Source organism: Scyliorhinus torazame, chromosome 1, assembly GCF_047496885.1.
Source record: "Scyliorhinus torazame isolate Kashiwa2021f chromosome 1, sScyTor2.1, whole genome shotgun sequence".
In the NCBI taxonomy this organism is placed as follows: Eukaryota; Metazoa; Chordata; class Chondrichthyes; order Carcharhiniformes; family Scyliorhinidae; genus Scyliorhinus; species Scyliorhinus torazame.
In genome coordinates, this window is record NC_092707.1 from 245,639,233 (window position 1) to 245,656,225 (window position 16,993).

The 16,993-nt window shown below is 46.5% G+C and overlaps 1 protein-coding gene across 8 annotated transcripts in view; it reads right to left on the minus strand.

The window, feature by feature from the left end:
- The window catches only part of LOC140420140 (mitogen-activated protein kinase kinase kinase kinase 3-like), a 438,778-nt gene that overhangs the window by 210,870 nt on the left and 210,915 nt on the right, over window positions 1–16,993 (minus strand). For all 8 annotated transcript variants that reach the window (XM_072504215.1, XM_072504206.1, XM_072504185.1 and 5 more), the window contains exons 5-6: window positions 15,844–15,899; window positions 14,560–14,607 (exon numbers count right to left, since the gene is read on the minus strand). In XM_072504215.1, coding sequence (XP_072360316.1) covers window positions 14,560–14,607; window positions 15,844–15,899 — 104 coding nt within the window. The remainder of the gene's footprint in view (window positions 1–14,559; window positions 14,608–15,843; window positions 15,900–16,993) is intronic.

Sequence of the window (16,993 nt, forward strand, 5' to 3'; positions counted from 1 at the left end):
GTTCAGAGGACGCTCCCTGGATTGATTCCAGAGATGAGAGGTTTGTATTATGAAGAGAGATTGAGCAGTTTAGACCTATACTCTCTAGTGTTTAGAAAAATGAGGGGAGATCAAATTGAGGTATACAAGATGATAAACGGTATGGATAAAGTCGACGTGGAGTGGAAGCTTCCTCTTGAGGAGCATTCTAGAGCGAGAGGTCATAGTCTCAGGATAAGGGGTAGCAAATTTAAAACAGAGATGAGGAGAAACCACTTCTCCCAAAAGATCGTGAATCTGTGGAAGTCGCTAACCCAGAATGCAGTGGATGCTGGGACAGTGAGGAAATTTAAGGAGCAGTGAGACAGATTTTTAATTGCTAATGGGTTGAAGAGTTACGGAGAATGGGCAATAGTTGAGATCAGCCATGAACGTATTGAACAGTCGAGCAGGTTCAAGAGGCTAAATTGCCTACTGTTGCTCCTAGTTCTTGTGTTCTGAGAAAGAACTATTCTGTCTAACTCCACCTTCCAGCTCTTGATCGGTAGCCCTGTGGGTAACAGCACCCCAGGCGCAAATCACGTGTTCTTGATGAATATGGGGATTTCTTGGTTAATAAGAGGATCAAGGGTTATTCGGGGGGTGGGGAGGCAGGAGAATGGGGATGAGGAACACATATGGGCACCATGGTAGCAGTGGATAGCACTGTTTCTTCACAAAGCCAGGGTCCCAGGTTCGATTCCAAGCTTGGGTCACTGTTTGTGCGGAGTCTGCACGATCTCCGTGTCTGCGTGGGTTTCCTCCGGGTGCTCCTGTTTCCTCCCACAAGTCCCAAAAGACGTGCTGTTAGGTGATTTGGACATTCTGAATTCTCCCTCCGTGTATCCGAACAGGCGCCGGTATGTGGCGACTGAGAGCTTTACACAATAACGTCATTGCAGTGTTAATGTAAGCTTATTTTGACAATAAAGATTATTATCAGCCATGGTCGAACAGCGAAGCAGACGGGATGAGCCAAATGGCCTAATTCAGCTCCGACACCTTATGGACTTATGGCCTGGGTATTGTCATGGTCTTGCTGCTTTTGTATATTGACTGCTTCAGTGTCTGAGGAGTGGCGAATGGTGCTGAACATTGTGCTATGGTCAGCGAACATCTCTACATCTCACCTTATGTTGGCAGGAAGGTCATTGATGAAGCAGATGAAGGTGCTTGGGCCGAGGACACTACTCTGCTCATGCCTATCAGAGAGCTTCCAGCAATGGCTTCTATTCCACTGCGGACAGCATGGTGGTACAGTGGTTAGCCCTGCTGCCTCCCAGCACCAGGTGCATGGGTTCAATTCCAACCTTGGGCGACTGTCCGTGTGGAGCTTGCACATTCTCTCCATGACTGCGTGGGTTTCCGGTGCTCCGGTTTCCTCCACAGTCAAAAGATATGGATTGGCCACATTAAATTGCCTCCTCGTGACAAAAAGTTTTTTTTTAAATGACCAAATAAGGGGTAATTTAGCGTGGCCAATTCACCTACCCTGCACATCTTTGAGTTGTGGGGGTGGGACCTACACAGATACAGGGAGCATGTGAAAACTCCACATGGTCAGTGACCCAGGGCCGGGATCGATCCCGGGTCCACGGTGACGTGAGGCAGCAGCGCGAACCACTGCACATCATCATGTTGCCAGTGTCCAAATGTTAGGTGCGGTTATGGGGCCTAGGTAAGATGCCCTTTTGAATATCCGCGCAGACTCGATGGGCCAAATGGCCTCCTTCTGCACTGTAGGGATTCTATGATTCTATTCCCATACCTACAACATTACCACTGGAATCACTTAAACATAATTTTTTTGCCAGTGCCTATTTATAATATAAATACTGTCCCTCAGTAGCATTATCCAAAACATATCACTATCTACTCGTACGCTGATGAAAGCCAACATCAGCACTCCCTCCATTGACCCCTCCACTGCCTCTTCATTGTTAGACAATTTGTTTTGATAGTTCCAGATGAGCATGTTTTCTCCAATTAAATTGAAGACTAAAGCAACTATTTCTGCCCCATGCCATAAACCACGTTTCCTTGTTATCAATTCCATCCACCTCGCTGGCCACCATTTCAAGTCAAACTAAATTGTAAGTCATTTGAAATCCCGGCATGAGCTATCTTAGTATTAAACCTGTTATTAGACTCTTTAACTATCTGCAAAAGCATAGATGATGTCTACTCTCAACTGTGATTAATAAAATTCAGAGATTTAAAGGGTTAATTTACATACTTAGTGGGCAGCCACTGTGTTTTTTGAAATAATATTAGAGCATAGTTACCCAAATAGAATCCAAGTTTGAGGATGCTAAGATAAAGAGAAGGCGTGCCAAAATATGTGATAATTAAAAGGTACATAATTAGTGCAGCAATTTCAATTCATGTAGTCTAGTCCAACGCCCTTCTAAAGGGATGATGTGGAGATGCCGGCGTTGGACTGGGGTGAGCACAGCAAGAAGTCTTACAACAACAGGTTAAAGTCCAACAAGTTTGTTTCGAATCACTAGCTTTCGGGGCACAGCTCCTTCCTCAGGTAAATGAAGAGGTGGGTTCCAGAAACATATATATATATAGACATATATATATGTTTCTGGAACCCACCTCTTCATTCACCTGAGGAAGGAGCTGTGCTCCGAAAGCTAGTGATTCAAAACAAACCTGTTGGACTCTAACCTGGTGTTGTAAGACTTCTTACTACTCTCTTCTAAAGGAACAAATGGTTAATGGGAACTCTAGATAAATTTCCGTATGCAAATTGTGTCTGATGTTCAAAGTTAGATCTTGGATACATAATCTCTTCAAGGGCAGCATTAATAAGAACCTACATCCTAATCATGGCAGAGTCCTTCAATTACTAGAAGTTCCATAAAACCAACTTTCGCCCTTGTGTGCTCATCAAGCTTTTCCTTAGTTGCATATGCATTTCATCCTGACTACTTCTTGTGGTTGAGTTCTACATTCTTAACACACTTTGGATAATCTCCTGAATTTATTGGATTTAGTATGACATATTTATGACCCCCTAGTTTTGGTGTCCTCACAAGTGGAAACATCTTTCCAACATCTACACAGCAAATCCCTTCATTATTTTAAATGCCTGAATTTGGTCACCCCACAGCAGCCTCCTCTTTCCTTGAGAATAAAAGCACCCCACAGCCTGTTCTGTCTCATTCCCAATCATTGTCTTCTCAGTTCTGCTATTATCAAACTGAATTTCTTTTTTTTTTTTAAACAGTTTATCCAGTGCCTTTGTGACCTTTTCATGATTGCAACCATGACTGCATAGTACCCCAAGTGTGGGATAAATGTGAAAGGTTCAATGCCAGTTTAATGCAATTTCCCTGCTCTTCCACTCTCATTGCTGCAGAAATTACGCTTCAAACAAGTGCTAGTTTTGCTTTCCTTTAATGGCTTTATTCACTTCTAGAATTTGTGTATCCGTGCTCCCAGATCCCTTTGGTCCACTTCCCTGTTTAGATTACTAACCAAGTAGTGTGTGTGGCCTCATTCTTCCCATCAAAATGTAAAACCTCACACTTTATGCTAAAATTCATCTGGCAATTACATGCCAATGTGAAAGTTTATTAATGTCTTTGTGTACTTTGGTGGAGTCTTCCTCAGTATTAGCTGCAAACCCCAATTTGGTGTTGTCTGCAAATTTTAAGTCTAATTGTGAATACAGATTATGAATGGTCGGCCTAATACTGAACTTTGTCAAACACCACTTCATATCTTCTGCCTATTTGAACAACTACCCTTAACTCCTCCTGTAGCCAGCTTGATAATTGTTCAGGTGGCCAAAACATACCCTCTTTTTGGTTCATGCAGGTTGCGACTCTGGCGTGAAACTGCTGAATCAATTTACCCAATACCACTGGACAACCTTTTGGGCTCTGTATGTATGATTTGTTTCCTACTTCAGACATTTGGTAAGCCGTCAGTTGAAATTGAAAGTGCATGTGAAGCATTGAGAAAGAATGACGGACAGTTGAACGTCTGAATATAAAAATATCCTCTTGTATTTTGATCAAACCTTCAGGTCCAATATTGGTGATCTTAATTTGACATGGCGGAGAAAGAAGATAGTTAGGGGACAACTTTATGCTACATGATCTCTCAGAATTATGAGCAACATTCTGACATTGAAGGCATTACAATTTGATGTTACTCTCAACATTTTTTGCTTCATTACCTGGGTTTCAGCTACATATAAATTACTGAAACGAAGAAAGGCAGTTAGCCCCATTTTACAAAGTTCACTATGAAAATGATCATAGATAGGAGGGAAGGGAAGTGTGAAAAGCGGCATTGATAGCAATCCAGAGGACCGGTCCAATGTTCCAGGGACATGAGTTCAAATCATGCCGCTGCAGCTGGTGGAATTTAAGGCACTGGAGTGCGACCTCGATGGAGTGAGAGAGTTTGGTGAGTTGTGGGAGAAGGAGAGGGAGGTACCCTATTGCCTTTTCTAACTTTTTCACTCTGTAAGAAGTAGTTCTCGCTCTACTGCAGGGGAAGAAGCAAGCTAATTGGTGAGAATCCGGCAAGTGTTTACAGTCTATTCTTATTTGAAGGTTTAAAATAGTACAGGAATTTGTGGTAAGATTAATAAAAACACATAAAAGAAAATAAATAATTGAATAAAATAATTAAAGCAGGTAAAGATGGCAGGATAGGTGATGTGTCATGGCTGCAGTATGTGGGGCTGCACCCACATCTGCAGTTAGGGTCTGTGGCTCAAGGAGCTTCAGCTCAGAGTAACTGAACTGGAGGATGAGCTACAGACAATGCAACACATCAGAGAGGGGGAGAGTTACCTAGACACTTTGTGTGCGGTGGCAGTCACACTCCTTAGGATAGGATCTTCAGATTTGAACGGGGTTTAGGGACGGAGGGGTGCAACTGCAGCTGAAGCAGTAAGGGGACTCAGAGAGCAGGTGTGTCAGCCTCTACAACTGTCCAACAGGTTTGAGGTTCTTTCAAGTTATTTGGGGGCTACAGGGTGGATGAGCTGACTGGCCATGGTACTGCAGTACAAGAAGCCATTCAAGCGGAGGGAGCAAAAAGGAATGCAATGGTAGTAGGGGGTATTGACACTGTTCTCTGCAGCAAAGAGCAAGATTCTGAACAGCTATTTTGCCTGCTGATACCAGAGTTTAGGACATTTGCTCTGGGCTGGAGAGAAAACTACAATAGGAGGGGGATGACCCAGTTGCCATATTCCATGCAGGAGGTTCTGCATAGATAGTATGAGGAGCTAGACACCAAATTAAGCAGACCCTCAAACAGTCTTCCTAGATTATTACCTGAGCCAAGTGCAGACTGGTATAAGGCAAATAAGATTAGATAAATTAATGTATGGCTCAAAGACTGGTGTGGAAGATGTGGGTTCTGGTCATGGGGCTCTGGGGAAAGTTGGGGCTATATCGTCGTGACATTCTATAGCTGAACCTTGCTGGTGTTCTAGCGAGCCACATAACTGGGGAAGTAGAGAGGATTTTAACCTAATAGCGGGGGAAAGGGATCAAATTTTGGAAGATGTGGTAAACCAAAGAGGACAAGAGAGAAATGTACTAAATGGGAAACAGTAAACAGACTGTACAGGAAGTGACAGAGAGTACAAACTGAGAGTAAATCAGTAGGTAAGTCTAGATGCTACAAAAATAATGAAAGGACAAAAGTAAAGGCTCTGTAACTAAATATACATAGCATTCAAAACAGATGAACTGACAGTGCAAATAGAAATAAGTACGATATGATAGCCATTAGAAATACATGTCTGCAGAATGACAAATTGGGACCTGAATATTGATGGGTACATGATATTTAGGAAGTACAGGAAGTTAGGAAAAGGTGGAGGGGTGGCTCTGCTAATTAATGATGGTGTTATCACATGGGGGGCACGGTAGCATAGTGGTAAGCACTGTTGCTTCACAGCGCCAGGGTCCCAGGTTCGATTCCCGGCTTGGGTCACTGTCTGTGCGGAGTTTGCACTTTCTCCCCGTGTCTGCGTGAGTTTCCTCCGGGTGCTCCGGTTTTCTCCCAAAGTCCAAAAATGTGCAGGTTATGTGGATTGGCCATGATAAATTGCCCTTCGTGTCCAAAAAGGTTGGGTTGGGTTGGGTGGGTTTGCTGGGTTACAGGGATAGGGTGCGGGTGTGGACTTGGGTATGGTGCTCTCTCCAAGGGCCGGTGCAGACTTGTTGGGCGAATAGCCTCCTTCTGCACTGTAAATTCTATGATCTATGATTAGGGAGGGGCAACCGAAGTTTAGAAAACGACCATGTAAAAGTGGTTTGGGTTGGAATGAGAAAATATATACAAGCAAGAAGTCACGTGTGGGAGTGGTGTGCGGGTCCCATAATTGGAAATGCACAGTATGACAGAGTAGAAAGAAAAAGAGCTCTTCATGGGGGATTTAAATCTACATATAGACTGGAGCTCACAGAATGTTTTCGTGATTTTTTTCGGAACAGCCAACCTGCGAGCAGGCTATACGCGACTGGTATTAGAACAAAGAAAAGTACAGCACAGGAACAGGCCCTTCGGCCCTCCAAGCCTGTGCCGATCATGCTGCCCGTCTAAACTAAAATCTTCTACACTTCCGGGGTCCGTATCCCTCTATTCCCATCCTATTCATATATTTGTCAAGAGGCGCCTTAAACGTCACTATCGTCCCTGCTTCAACCACCTCCTCCGGCAGTGAGTTCCAGGCACCCACCACCCTCCGTGTAAAAAAACTTGCCTCGTACATCTCCTTGCCCCTCGCACCTTAAACCTATACCTATGCCCCAGTAATTGACCCCTCTACCCTGGGAAAAAGTCTCTGACTATCCACCCTGTCTATGCCCCTCATAATTTTGTAGACCTCTATCAGATCGCCCCTCAACCTCCTTCGTACCAGTGAGAACAAACCAAGTTTATTCAAACTCTCCTCATAGCTAATGCCCTCCATACCAGGCAACATCCTGGTAAATCTCTTCTGCACCCTCCCTAAAGCCTCCACGTCCTTCTGGTAGTGTGGCGACCAGAATTGAACACTATACTCCAAGTGTGGCCTAACTAAGGTTCTATACAGCTGCAACATGACTTGCCAATTCTTATACGCAATGCCCCGGTCAATGAAGGCAAGAATGCCGTATGCCTTCTTGACTACCTTCTCCACCTGTGTTGCCCCTTTCAGTGACCTGTGGACCTGTACACCTAGATCTCTCTGACTGTCAATACTCTTGAGGGTTCTACCATTCACTGTATATTCCCTACCTGCATTAGACCTTCCATAATGCATTACCTCACATTTGTCCGGATTAAACTCCATCTGCCATCTCTCCGCCCAAGTCTCCAAACGATCTAAATCCTGCTGTATCCTCTTGACAGTCCTCATCGCTATCCGCAATTCCACCAACTTTTGTGTCGTCCGCAAACGTAATCAGGCCAGTAACATTTTCCTCCAAATCATTTATATATACTACGAACAGCAAAGGTCCCAGCACTGATCTCTGCGGAACACCACTAGTCACAGCCCTCCAATCAGAAAAGCACCCTTCCATTGCTACTCTCTGCCTTCTATGACCTAGCCAGTTCTGTATCCATCTTGATAGCTCACCTCTGATCCTGTGTGACTTCACCTTTTGTACCAGTCTGCCATGAGGGACCTTGTCAAAGGCCTTACTGAAGTCCATATAGACAACATCCACTCCCCTACCTGCATTAATCATCTTTGTGACCTCCTCGAAAAACTCTATCAAGTTAGTAAGACACAACCTCCCCTTCACAAAACCGTGCTGCCTCTCGCTAATACATCCATTTGCTTCCAAATGGGAGTATAGATCCTGTCTCGAAGAATTCTCTCCAGCAATTTCTCTACCACTGATGCAAGGCTCACCGGCCTGTACTTCTCTGGACTCTCCTTGCTACCCTTCTTAAACAAAGGAACATCATTGGCTATTTTCCAGTCCTCCGGGACATCACCTGAAGACAGTGAGGATCCAAGGATTTCTGTCAAGGCCTCAGCAATTTCCTCTCTTGCCCCCTTCAGGTATTGTGCAATGAGATAGGATTAACTAGTAACCTCTCAGTGAAGGCAGTAATCATTATATGATTGGATTTTTAAAAAAAAATAAGTTTATTCAAATTTTTTAACAAACAAGCCCCCGCCCCATAACAAAAAGAAGAACACAAACACCACGATCAAAAATAATAAACTACTTATACATTGGGTTTCTCCCGCATATATTAAACCCCCCCCCCCCTCCCCCCAATATGGCATTCAAGAGTACCCTTGGGGGAACCCCCACCCCAGCCAAATACCCCCCCTGGGTTGCTGCTGCTGCTGACCACCTCCTAGCGCTCTGCGAGATAGTCTAGGAACGGTTGCCACCGCCTGAAGAACCCCTGCACAGACCCTCGTAAGGCAAACTTTATCCTCTCCAGCTTAATGAACTCTGCCATGTCATTTATCCAGGCTTCCACACTGGGGGGCTTTACGTCCTTCCATAATAACAAGATCCTCCGCCGGGTTACCAGGGACGCAAAGGCCAGGATACCGGCCTCTTTCGCCTCCTGCACTCCCGGCTCGTCCGTTACCCCAAATAATGCCAACCCCCAACTCGGCTTGACCTGGACTTTCACCACCTTGGACATAGTCCTCGCAAGACCCCTCCAAAACCCCTTCAGTGTCGGGCACAACCAGAACATGTGGACGTGTTTTGCCGGACTCCCCGAGCACCTCCCACATCTGTCCTCCACCCAAAAGAACCTACTCATCCTCGCCCCTGTCATATGCGCTCTGTGAACAACCTTGAATTGTATTAGGCTGAGCCTGGCGCACAAGGAGGAAGAATTAACCCTACTCAGGGCATCAGCCCACAGACCCTCATCAATCTCCTCCCCAAGCTCCTCCTCCCACTTGCCCTTTGGCTTCTCTACCGAAACCTCCTCCTCTTCTTTCATCTCTTGATAGATCGGCGAGACCTTGCCCTCTCCGACCCATACACCCAAAATCACCCTGTCCTGAATCCTCTGTGCCGGGAGCAACGGGAATTCCCTCACCTGCCGCCTCACAAACGCCCTCACTTGCATATACCTGAACGCATTTCCCGGGGGTAACCCAAACCTCTCCTCCAGCGCCCCTAGGCTCACAAACGTCCCATCTATAAACAGGTTCCCCATTCTTCTGATCCCTGCCCGATGCCAGCTCCGATACCCCCATCCATCCTTCCCGGGACGAACCGATGGTTCTCCCGAATCGGGGACCAAACCGAGGCTCCCATCTCGCCCCTATGCCGTCTCCACTGCCCCCAGATCTTCAACGTTGCTGCCACCACCGGACTCGTGGTGTACCTTGTCGGCGAGAGCGGCAGCGGTGCCGTGACCAACGCCCTCAGGCTCGTGCCCCTGCAGGACGCCATCTCCAACCTCTTCCACGCCGCCCCCTCTCCCTCTATTACCCACTTACGGATCATCGCCACGTTGGCTGCCCAATAGTAGCCGCACAGATTCGGCAGCGCCAGCCCTCCCTGTCCCTGCTACGCTCCAGAAACACCCTCTTTACCCTCGGGGTCTTATTTGCCCACACGAAACCCATGATGCTCCTACCTACCTGTTTAAAAAAGGCCTTGGTAATCACAATGGGAAGGCATTGGAACACAAAGAGAAAACCTCGGGAGGACCTCCATTTTAACCGACTGTACCCTGCCCGCTAGCGAGAGTGGCAGCACATCCCATCTTTTGAAATCCTCCTCCATCTGCTCCACCAACCGCGTCAAATTGAGCTTGTGCAGGGCCCCCCAGCTCCCAGCCACCTGGATCCCCAAGTACCGAAAGTTCCTGTCCGCCCTCTTCAATGGTAGGTCGTCTATCCCCCTTCCCTGATCCCCTGGATGCACCACAAAGAGCTCACTTTTCCCTACATTGAGCTTATAGCCCGAGAAGTCCCCAAACTCCCTTAGGATCCGCATGACCCCCACCATCCCCACCACTGGATCTGCCACATACAGCAACAGGTCGCCCGCATACAGCGACACCCGATGTTCCTCTCCCCCCTCGGACCAACCCCCTCCTTTCCTGGACTCCCTTAGTGCCATGGCCAAAGGCTCAATTGCCAATGCAAACAACAAGGGGGACAGGGGGCACCCCTGCCTCGTCCCTCGGTGCAGCTGAAAGTGCTCCGACCTCCGCCGATTCGTAGCCACACTCGCCACCGGGGATCTATATAGGAGCCTGAACCAACTGATAAACCCCTCCCCAAACCCAAACCTCCGCAGCACTTCCCAAAGGTACTCCCACTCCACCCGGTCGAAGGCCTTCTCCGCGTCGATAGCTGCCACTACCTCCGCCGCTCCCTCCACCGATGCATCATAATCACGTTGAGGAGCCTTCGCACATTAGTGCTTAGCTGCCTGCCCTTTACAAATCCCGTCTGGTCCTCGTGAATCACCCCAGGGACACAGTCCTCAATTCTCGTAGCCAGCACTTTTGCCAGCAACTTAGCATCCACATTGAGGAGCGAGATCGGTCTATACGACCCACATTGCAGCGGGTCCTTCTCCCGCTTCAGAATCAGCGAGATCAGCGCCCCGGACATTGTCGGGGGCAGGGTCCCCCTCTCCCTTGCCTCATTGAAAGTTCTCACTAACAACGGGCCTAGCAAGTCTACATATTTCCTATAAAACTCGACCGGGAACCCATCTGGCCCCGGGGCCTTCCCCGCCTGCATGTTCCCCAATCCTTTAACCAGCTCCTCCAACCCAATTGGCGCCCCCAAACCAGCCACCTCCTGCTCCTCCACCCTCGGGAACCTCAGTTGATCCAAAAATCATCGCATCCCCTCTTCCCCCGCTGGGGGCTCAGATCTGTACAGCTCCTCATAGAAGTCCTTAAATACCTCATTTACTCTCACCTCACCGTATTCCCCCTGCTATCCTTAACTCCACCTATCTCCCTCGCTGCCACCCTCTGACGGAGCTGGTGTGCCAGCATCCGGCTCGCCTTCTCCCCATACTCGTACGTCGCCCCCTGTGCTTTCCTCCACTGTGCCTCTGCTTTCCCTGTGGTCAACAGGTCAAACTCCGTCTGGAGGCTTCACCGCTCCCTAAGTAGTCCCTCCTTGGGGGCCTCTGCATATCTCCTGTCTACCCTTAAGATCTCCCCGACCAACCTCTCCCTCTCCCTGCCCTCTCTCTTCTCCCTGTGGGCCCTAATGGAGATTAACTCTCCCCTGACCACTAGCTTCAACGCCTCCCAGACTACCCCCAACTGCACCTCTCCGTTGTCATTGGCCTCCAAGTATCTCTCAATGCACCCCCGCACCCCTCCTCATCCGCCAGTAATCCCACATCAAGACGCCACAGCGGGCGCTGGTCCCTTTCCTCTCCTAACTCCAGCTCCACCCAGTGCGGGCCGTGGTCTGAGATGGCTATGGCCGAATACTCCGTTCCTTCCACTTTCGGGATTAGCGCCCTACTCAAAACAAAAAAATCTATCCGGGAGTAGGCTCTATGTACATGGGAAAAGAATGAGAATTCCCTGGCCAGGGGCGTAGCAAACCTCCACGGATCCACTCCCCCCATCTGGTCCATAAACCCCCTAAGCACCTTGGCCGCAACCGGCCTCTTCCCAGTCTTGGATTTGCAGCGATCTAATGCTGGATCCAGCACCGTGTTGAAATCCCCCCCCCCCCCCCCATTATCAAGCTTCCTGCCTCCAGGTCCGGAATCCGACCCAGCATGCGCTTCTTAAATCCGGCATCATCCCAGTTTGGGGCGTATACGTTTACCAGTACCACCCACACCCCCTGCAACCTACCGCTCACCATCACGTATCGACCCCCATTATTCACTACAATATTCTTGGCCTCAAAACGACACCCGCTTCCCCACCAGTATTGCAACCCCTCTGTTCTTCGCATCCAGCCCCAAATGGAATACCTGTCCTACTCATCCCTTTCTCAACCTGACCTGGTCTGCCACCTTCAAATGTGTCTGCTGAAGCATGACCACGTCTGCCTTCAGTCCCTTTAAGTGCGCGAATACTCGGGCCCTCTAATCGGCCCATTCAGGCCCCTCACATTCCAAGTCATCAGCCTGATTGGGGGGCTTCTCACCCCCACCCCCTGCCAACTAGCCATCTCCTTTTCTAGGCCAGTCACGTGCCTGCGCCTCCCGCACCCTCCAGTCCCCCAGACGGCGGACCCCCGCCCCGACCACCTCTCCTATTTCCAGTTCCCCATTGGCCAATGCAGCAGCAACCCTATAACCGCCCCCCCACCCCCCACGCTAGATCCATATCTAGCTCTTTTGCTCCCCCCATAACACTCCCGTAAGTCAGCTGACTCCTGCTGACCCCGGCCTCTCCCGCCTTCCCGTCGACCCCCCCAGTGTGGGAATCCCCCCTCCCCCTCCTCCCTAGCAGTCAGTGTGCGCTCCTCCGACCCCCACCGCCGTCCTTCCCTAGCACGGGAAAAAGCCCGAGTTTTCCTGAACCGGCCCCGCCCCCTCTGGCGCAGCACCTTTTGCGGCCTTATCTCAATTCCCCATCCCCGGGCCTCCCCTCCTCCAACACCGGCGCCCTCATTCTCCCACAGTCTCCCCATCAAATCCCTTCATCCATCCCCATCCAGCACCCAACCAAGGGAACATTCCCTACACGAAGTTAAAACCATATATACAGCAAATATCCCCCCCACAACAACAAACCCTCAATTTGAGTCCAACTTTTCAGTCTGTATAAAGCTCCAAGCCTCCTCAGGCATTTTGAAATAGTGGTGCCGATCTTGGAATGTGACCCACAATCGCGCTGGCTGCTGCTTCTAAACTCCAATGAGTACAGTCCCAGTCTACTCAACCTCTTGTCATAATCTAATCCCCTCAACTCTGGATCAACCTAGTGAATCTCCTCTGCACTCCCTCCAGTGCCAATATGTCCTTTCTCAGGTAAGGAGACCAAAACTGAACACAATACTCCAGATGCGGCCTCACCAACACCCGATACAATTGCAGCATAACCTCACTAGTCTTGAACTCCATCCCTCTCGCAATGAAAGACAAAACTCGATTAGCCTTCTTAATCACCTGTTGCACCTGCACACCAACTTTTTGCGACTCGTGCACAGAACACCCAGGTCCCTCTGCACAGCAGCATGTTTTAACATCTTACCGTTTAAATAATAATCCATTCTGCTGTTATTCCCCCCCAAAATGGATAGCCTCACACTTGGCAACATTGAATTCCATCTGCCAGACCCTAGCCCATTCACCTAACCTATCCAAATCCTTCTGCAGACTTCCGGTATCCTCTGCCCTTTTTGCTTTACCACTCATCTTAGTGTCGTCTGCAAACTCTGACACATTGCATTTGGTCCCCAACTCTAAATCGTCTATGTAAATTGTGAACAACTGCGGGCCCAACACTGATCCTTGAGGGACCCCACTAGTTACAGGTTGCCAACCAGAGAAACACCCATTTATCCCCACTCTCTGCTTTCTGTTAGTTAACCAATCCTCTACCCATGCTACCACTTTACCCTCAATGCCAGGCATCTTTAGTTTATGCAGCAACCTTTTGTGTGGCACCTTGTCAAAAGCTTTCTGGAAATCCAGATATACCACATCCATTGGCTCCCCGTTATCTACTGAACTGGTAACGTCCTCAAAAAATTCTACCAAATTAGTCAGACACGACCTACCCTTTATGAACCCATGCTGCGTCTGCCCAATGGGACAATTTCCCTCCAGGTGCCCCGCTATTTCCTCCTTAATGATAGATTCCAGCATTTTCCCTACAACCGAAGTTAAGCTTACCGGCCTATAATTACCCGCTTTCTGCCGACCTCCTTTTTTAAACAGTGGTGTCACGTTTGCTACTTTCCAATCCTCTGGGACCACCCCAGAGTCTAGTGAATTTTGATAAATTATCACTAGTGCGTTTTCAATTTCCCTAGCCAGCTCTTTTAACACTCTGGGATGCATCCCATCAGGGCCAGGAGACTTGTCGACCTTTAGCCCCATTAGCTTGTCCAATACTGCCTCCTTAGTGATTACAATCATCTCAAGGTCCTCACCTATCATATCCTTATTTCCATCAGTCACTGGCATGTTATTTGTGTCCTCCACTGTGAAGACTGACCCAAAAAAACTGTTCAGCTCCTCAGTCATTTCCCCATTTCCTATTATTAAATCTCCCTTCTCAGCTTCCAAAGGACCAATATTTACCTTAGCCGCTCTTTTTTGTCTTATATATTTGTAGAAGCTTTTACTATCTGCTTTTATGTTCTGAGCCAGTTTACTTTCATAGTCTACCTTACTCTTCTTTATGGCTTTTTTAGTAGCTTTCTGTTGTCCCCTAAAGACTTCCCAGTCCTCTAGTCTCCCACTAATTTTTGCCACTTTGTATGTTTTTTCCTTCAATTTGATACTCTCCCTCACCTCCTTAGAGCAGGCTCGAAGGGCCGAGTGGCCTACTCCTGCTAATTCGTATGTTCGTGTGAAGATGACAAGTGGACAACATGAAAAAAGCAGCCAGCAATTCATCTGTATTTACCTTTATGTCTCTGTGCATTTTTCCTTTGCTGTGAAGATAATATAAACCCTACAAAGCAAACAAAGTCAGAGCATGTTTATTGCACAGATGTATGAAACCATTGATTTCAGCTAAATTTTAAAAGTCATACATACAAACATATATTCATAAACAGAAATTAACTTCCCAATGCGAATGTTAATTTCAAATATTTCTGTTTTACCCAGCAGATTCTAGGGAGCCCCAGTCACCATTTATTTTCATTAAAAATTTACACTGGGACATAACCTTACAAATTTGAGCTAGGTAGTTTACAAGTGATGTTCAAAAATACTTTTTCAGACAAACAGGGAGCGAAAATCTGAAATGCGCACCCTAAAAGGCTGGTGGTGCTCAATCTGTTGAAAATTTCCAGACAGATTGATAGGTTTTTGTTAGACAAGGAAATTAGGGACTGTGGAACTAAGGCAGGTAAATGGAGTTGTTAAAGAGTAGTCATGATCTAAATGAATTGTGGAACCTGTTCAATCGCCTGGTCTTATGTTCTAATTAGGGTTCTGATTTTGCTATTACATAACATCTGCAATCTTAAATATTAGTACCAGAAATCTACAAGACTAAATAGATAATTACAGTTAATATCCAATTGCATCCTTGATGAGTACCCAGGAACATTGAGTAGCAGTTGCCAGATAGCTATCAGTCGCATAAATATTGTCTGATTTTCCCTAACTAGGTGAAGCCAATTGTACCAATCACCTCCATTCCAACTGATATCAGCTAATACTGCAGAGACGAAGAATCAGGGCTGGAGCTTTCAACTGCTCACAAAAAAATGAAAGTCTTCTTGTAAACCAACAAAGCATTTCAATTCAAATTTTAGCAAAAGTACTTCCAATGTATTTTGTCTGAATTTCTCACACCAGCCGTTTCTACTGCCTTAATGAAATGGTCAACTTGACTGATTTTGTGACACTTGCCAAAATCGAACAAATACCGATTTGAAACTACATAAATTTATTTTATGTTTGACCCTTACAAGCTAGATGACTTTCCTACATTACAACAGTGATTATACATCAAAAATACTTCACGGCCGTATAAGTTCTTTGGGGAAAAGCAGTGTAGAAATGCAAGTCAGTCTCTTCTTTTCTCAATTCATCAGTCTAGATCGGACTCAAATATGAAAGGAAAATGAATCCACTATGGTATCCCCACACCAAATTTTTCAAAGTTCAGAAAGAAATTGGATGCTTGATTGCCAAAATCTCTCAAAATATTTACTGAAAGATTTAAATTGCATACCTGTAGTGTTTCCCTGCACACATATGCTATCTGCAGTTCTGATAACGGTCCTGTCACTGTTAGAAAGTTAAGAAAATATTATGAAATCAAGGTATAAATCTGGAATAAGTCAACAATTCAGAATATTTTCACTAATACAAGAACAAAATCATAACTTCTGTAAAAAAAAAAAAATTAAACAGGAATGCGGTCATCTCAGAAAATGTATACAGTTTTGGTCTCATTTAAAAAAGGACATCATTGTATTGGAAGTAGTTCTGAGTAGGTTTATTACTGATTCCTGGGATAAAGGGGTCAGCATATGAGGAAACGTTGGACAGGTTGGGCCTATACCCATTGGGATTTAGAATCCACTCTCTCAATTTTTTGTCCTTTTTTTTTTAAACCCCTAGAATCACATCCTTCCAGATCAGTCCCATTACATATCCTTCCTGCATCCAATAACACACAAGAATTAAGAGTAGGCTCTTCAGCCCTTTGAGCCTGTTCTGCCATTTGACAAGATCATGGCTGATCAAATCATGGCCTCTATCCACCTGCCTGTCCTGATAACCCTCGGCTTCCTGGTTGAAAAAAACAACTTTCTAACTCTATTTCAATTTGAATCTATTAATGACTCAGCCTCTACTACTCTCTGGAGAAGAGAATTCCACAGAGTAATGGCCCTCCTGAGAAAAAAGATAATCTTCATCCCAGTCTTAAAGGAGATGCCACAATTTCTAAACAGTGTCACAAAGTTTTTGGCTCACCCACAAAGGGGAACATCCTCTCAGCATCCATCCTGTTAAGTTCCCTCAGGATCTAATAAAAATTTCAATAAGATCCTCTCTTATTCTTCTAAACCTCAATGGGTATAGGCCCAACCTGTCGAACCTTTCCTCATATGCCGACCCCTTTATCCCAGGAATCAGTTATGAACCTACTCAGAACTACTTTGAATGTAATTATATCCTTTCTTAAATGAGACCAAAACTGTATACAGCACTCCAGATGTGGTGTCACCAAGGTGGTTTACAGTTGTAGCAACACTTCCTTCCTTTTATATTCCATTCCCCTTGCAATAAACACCAACATTCCATTTTCCTTCCTAATCATCTGTTATACCTGCGTTATCAACTTTGTGGATCAGTGCAATTGGCATGTGACTATT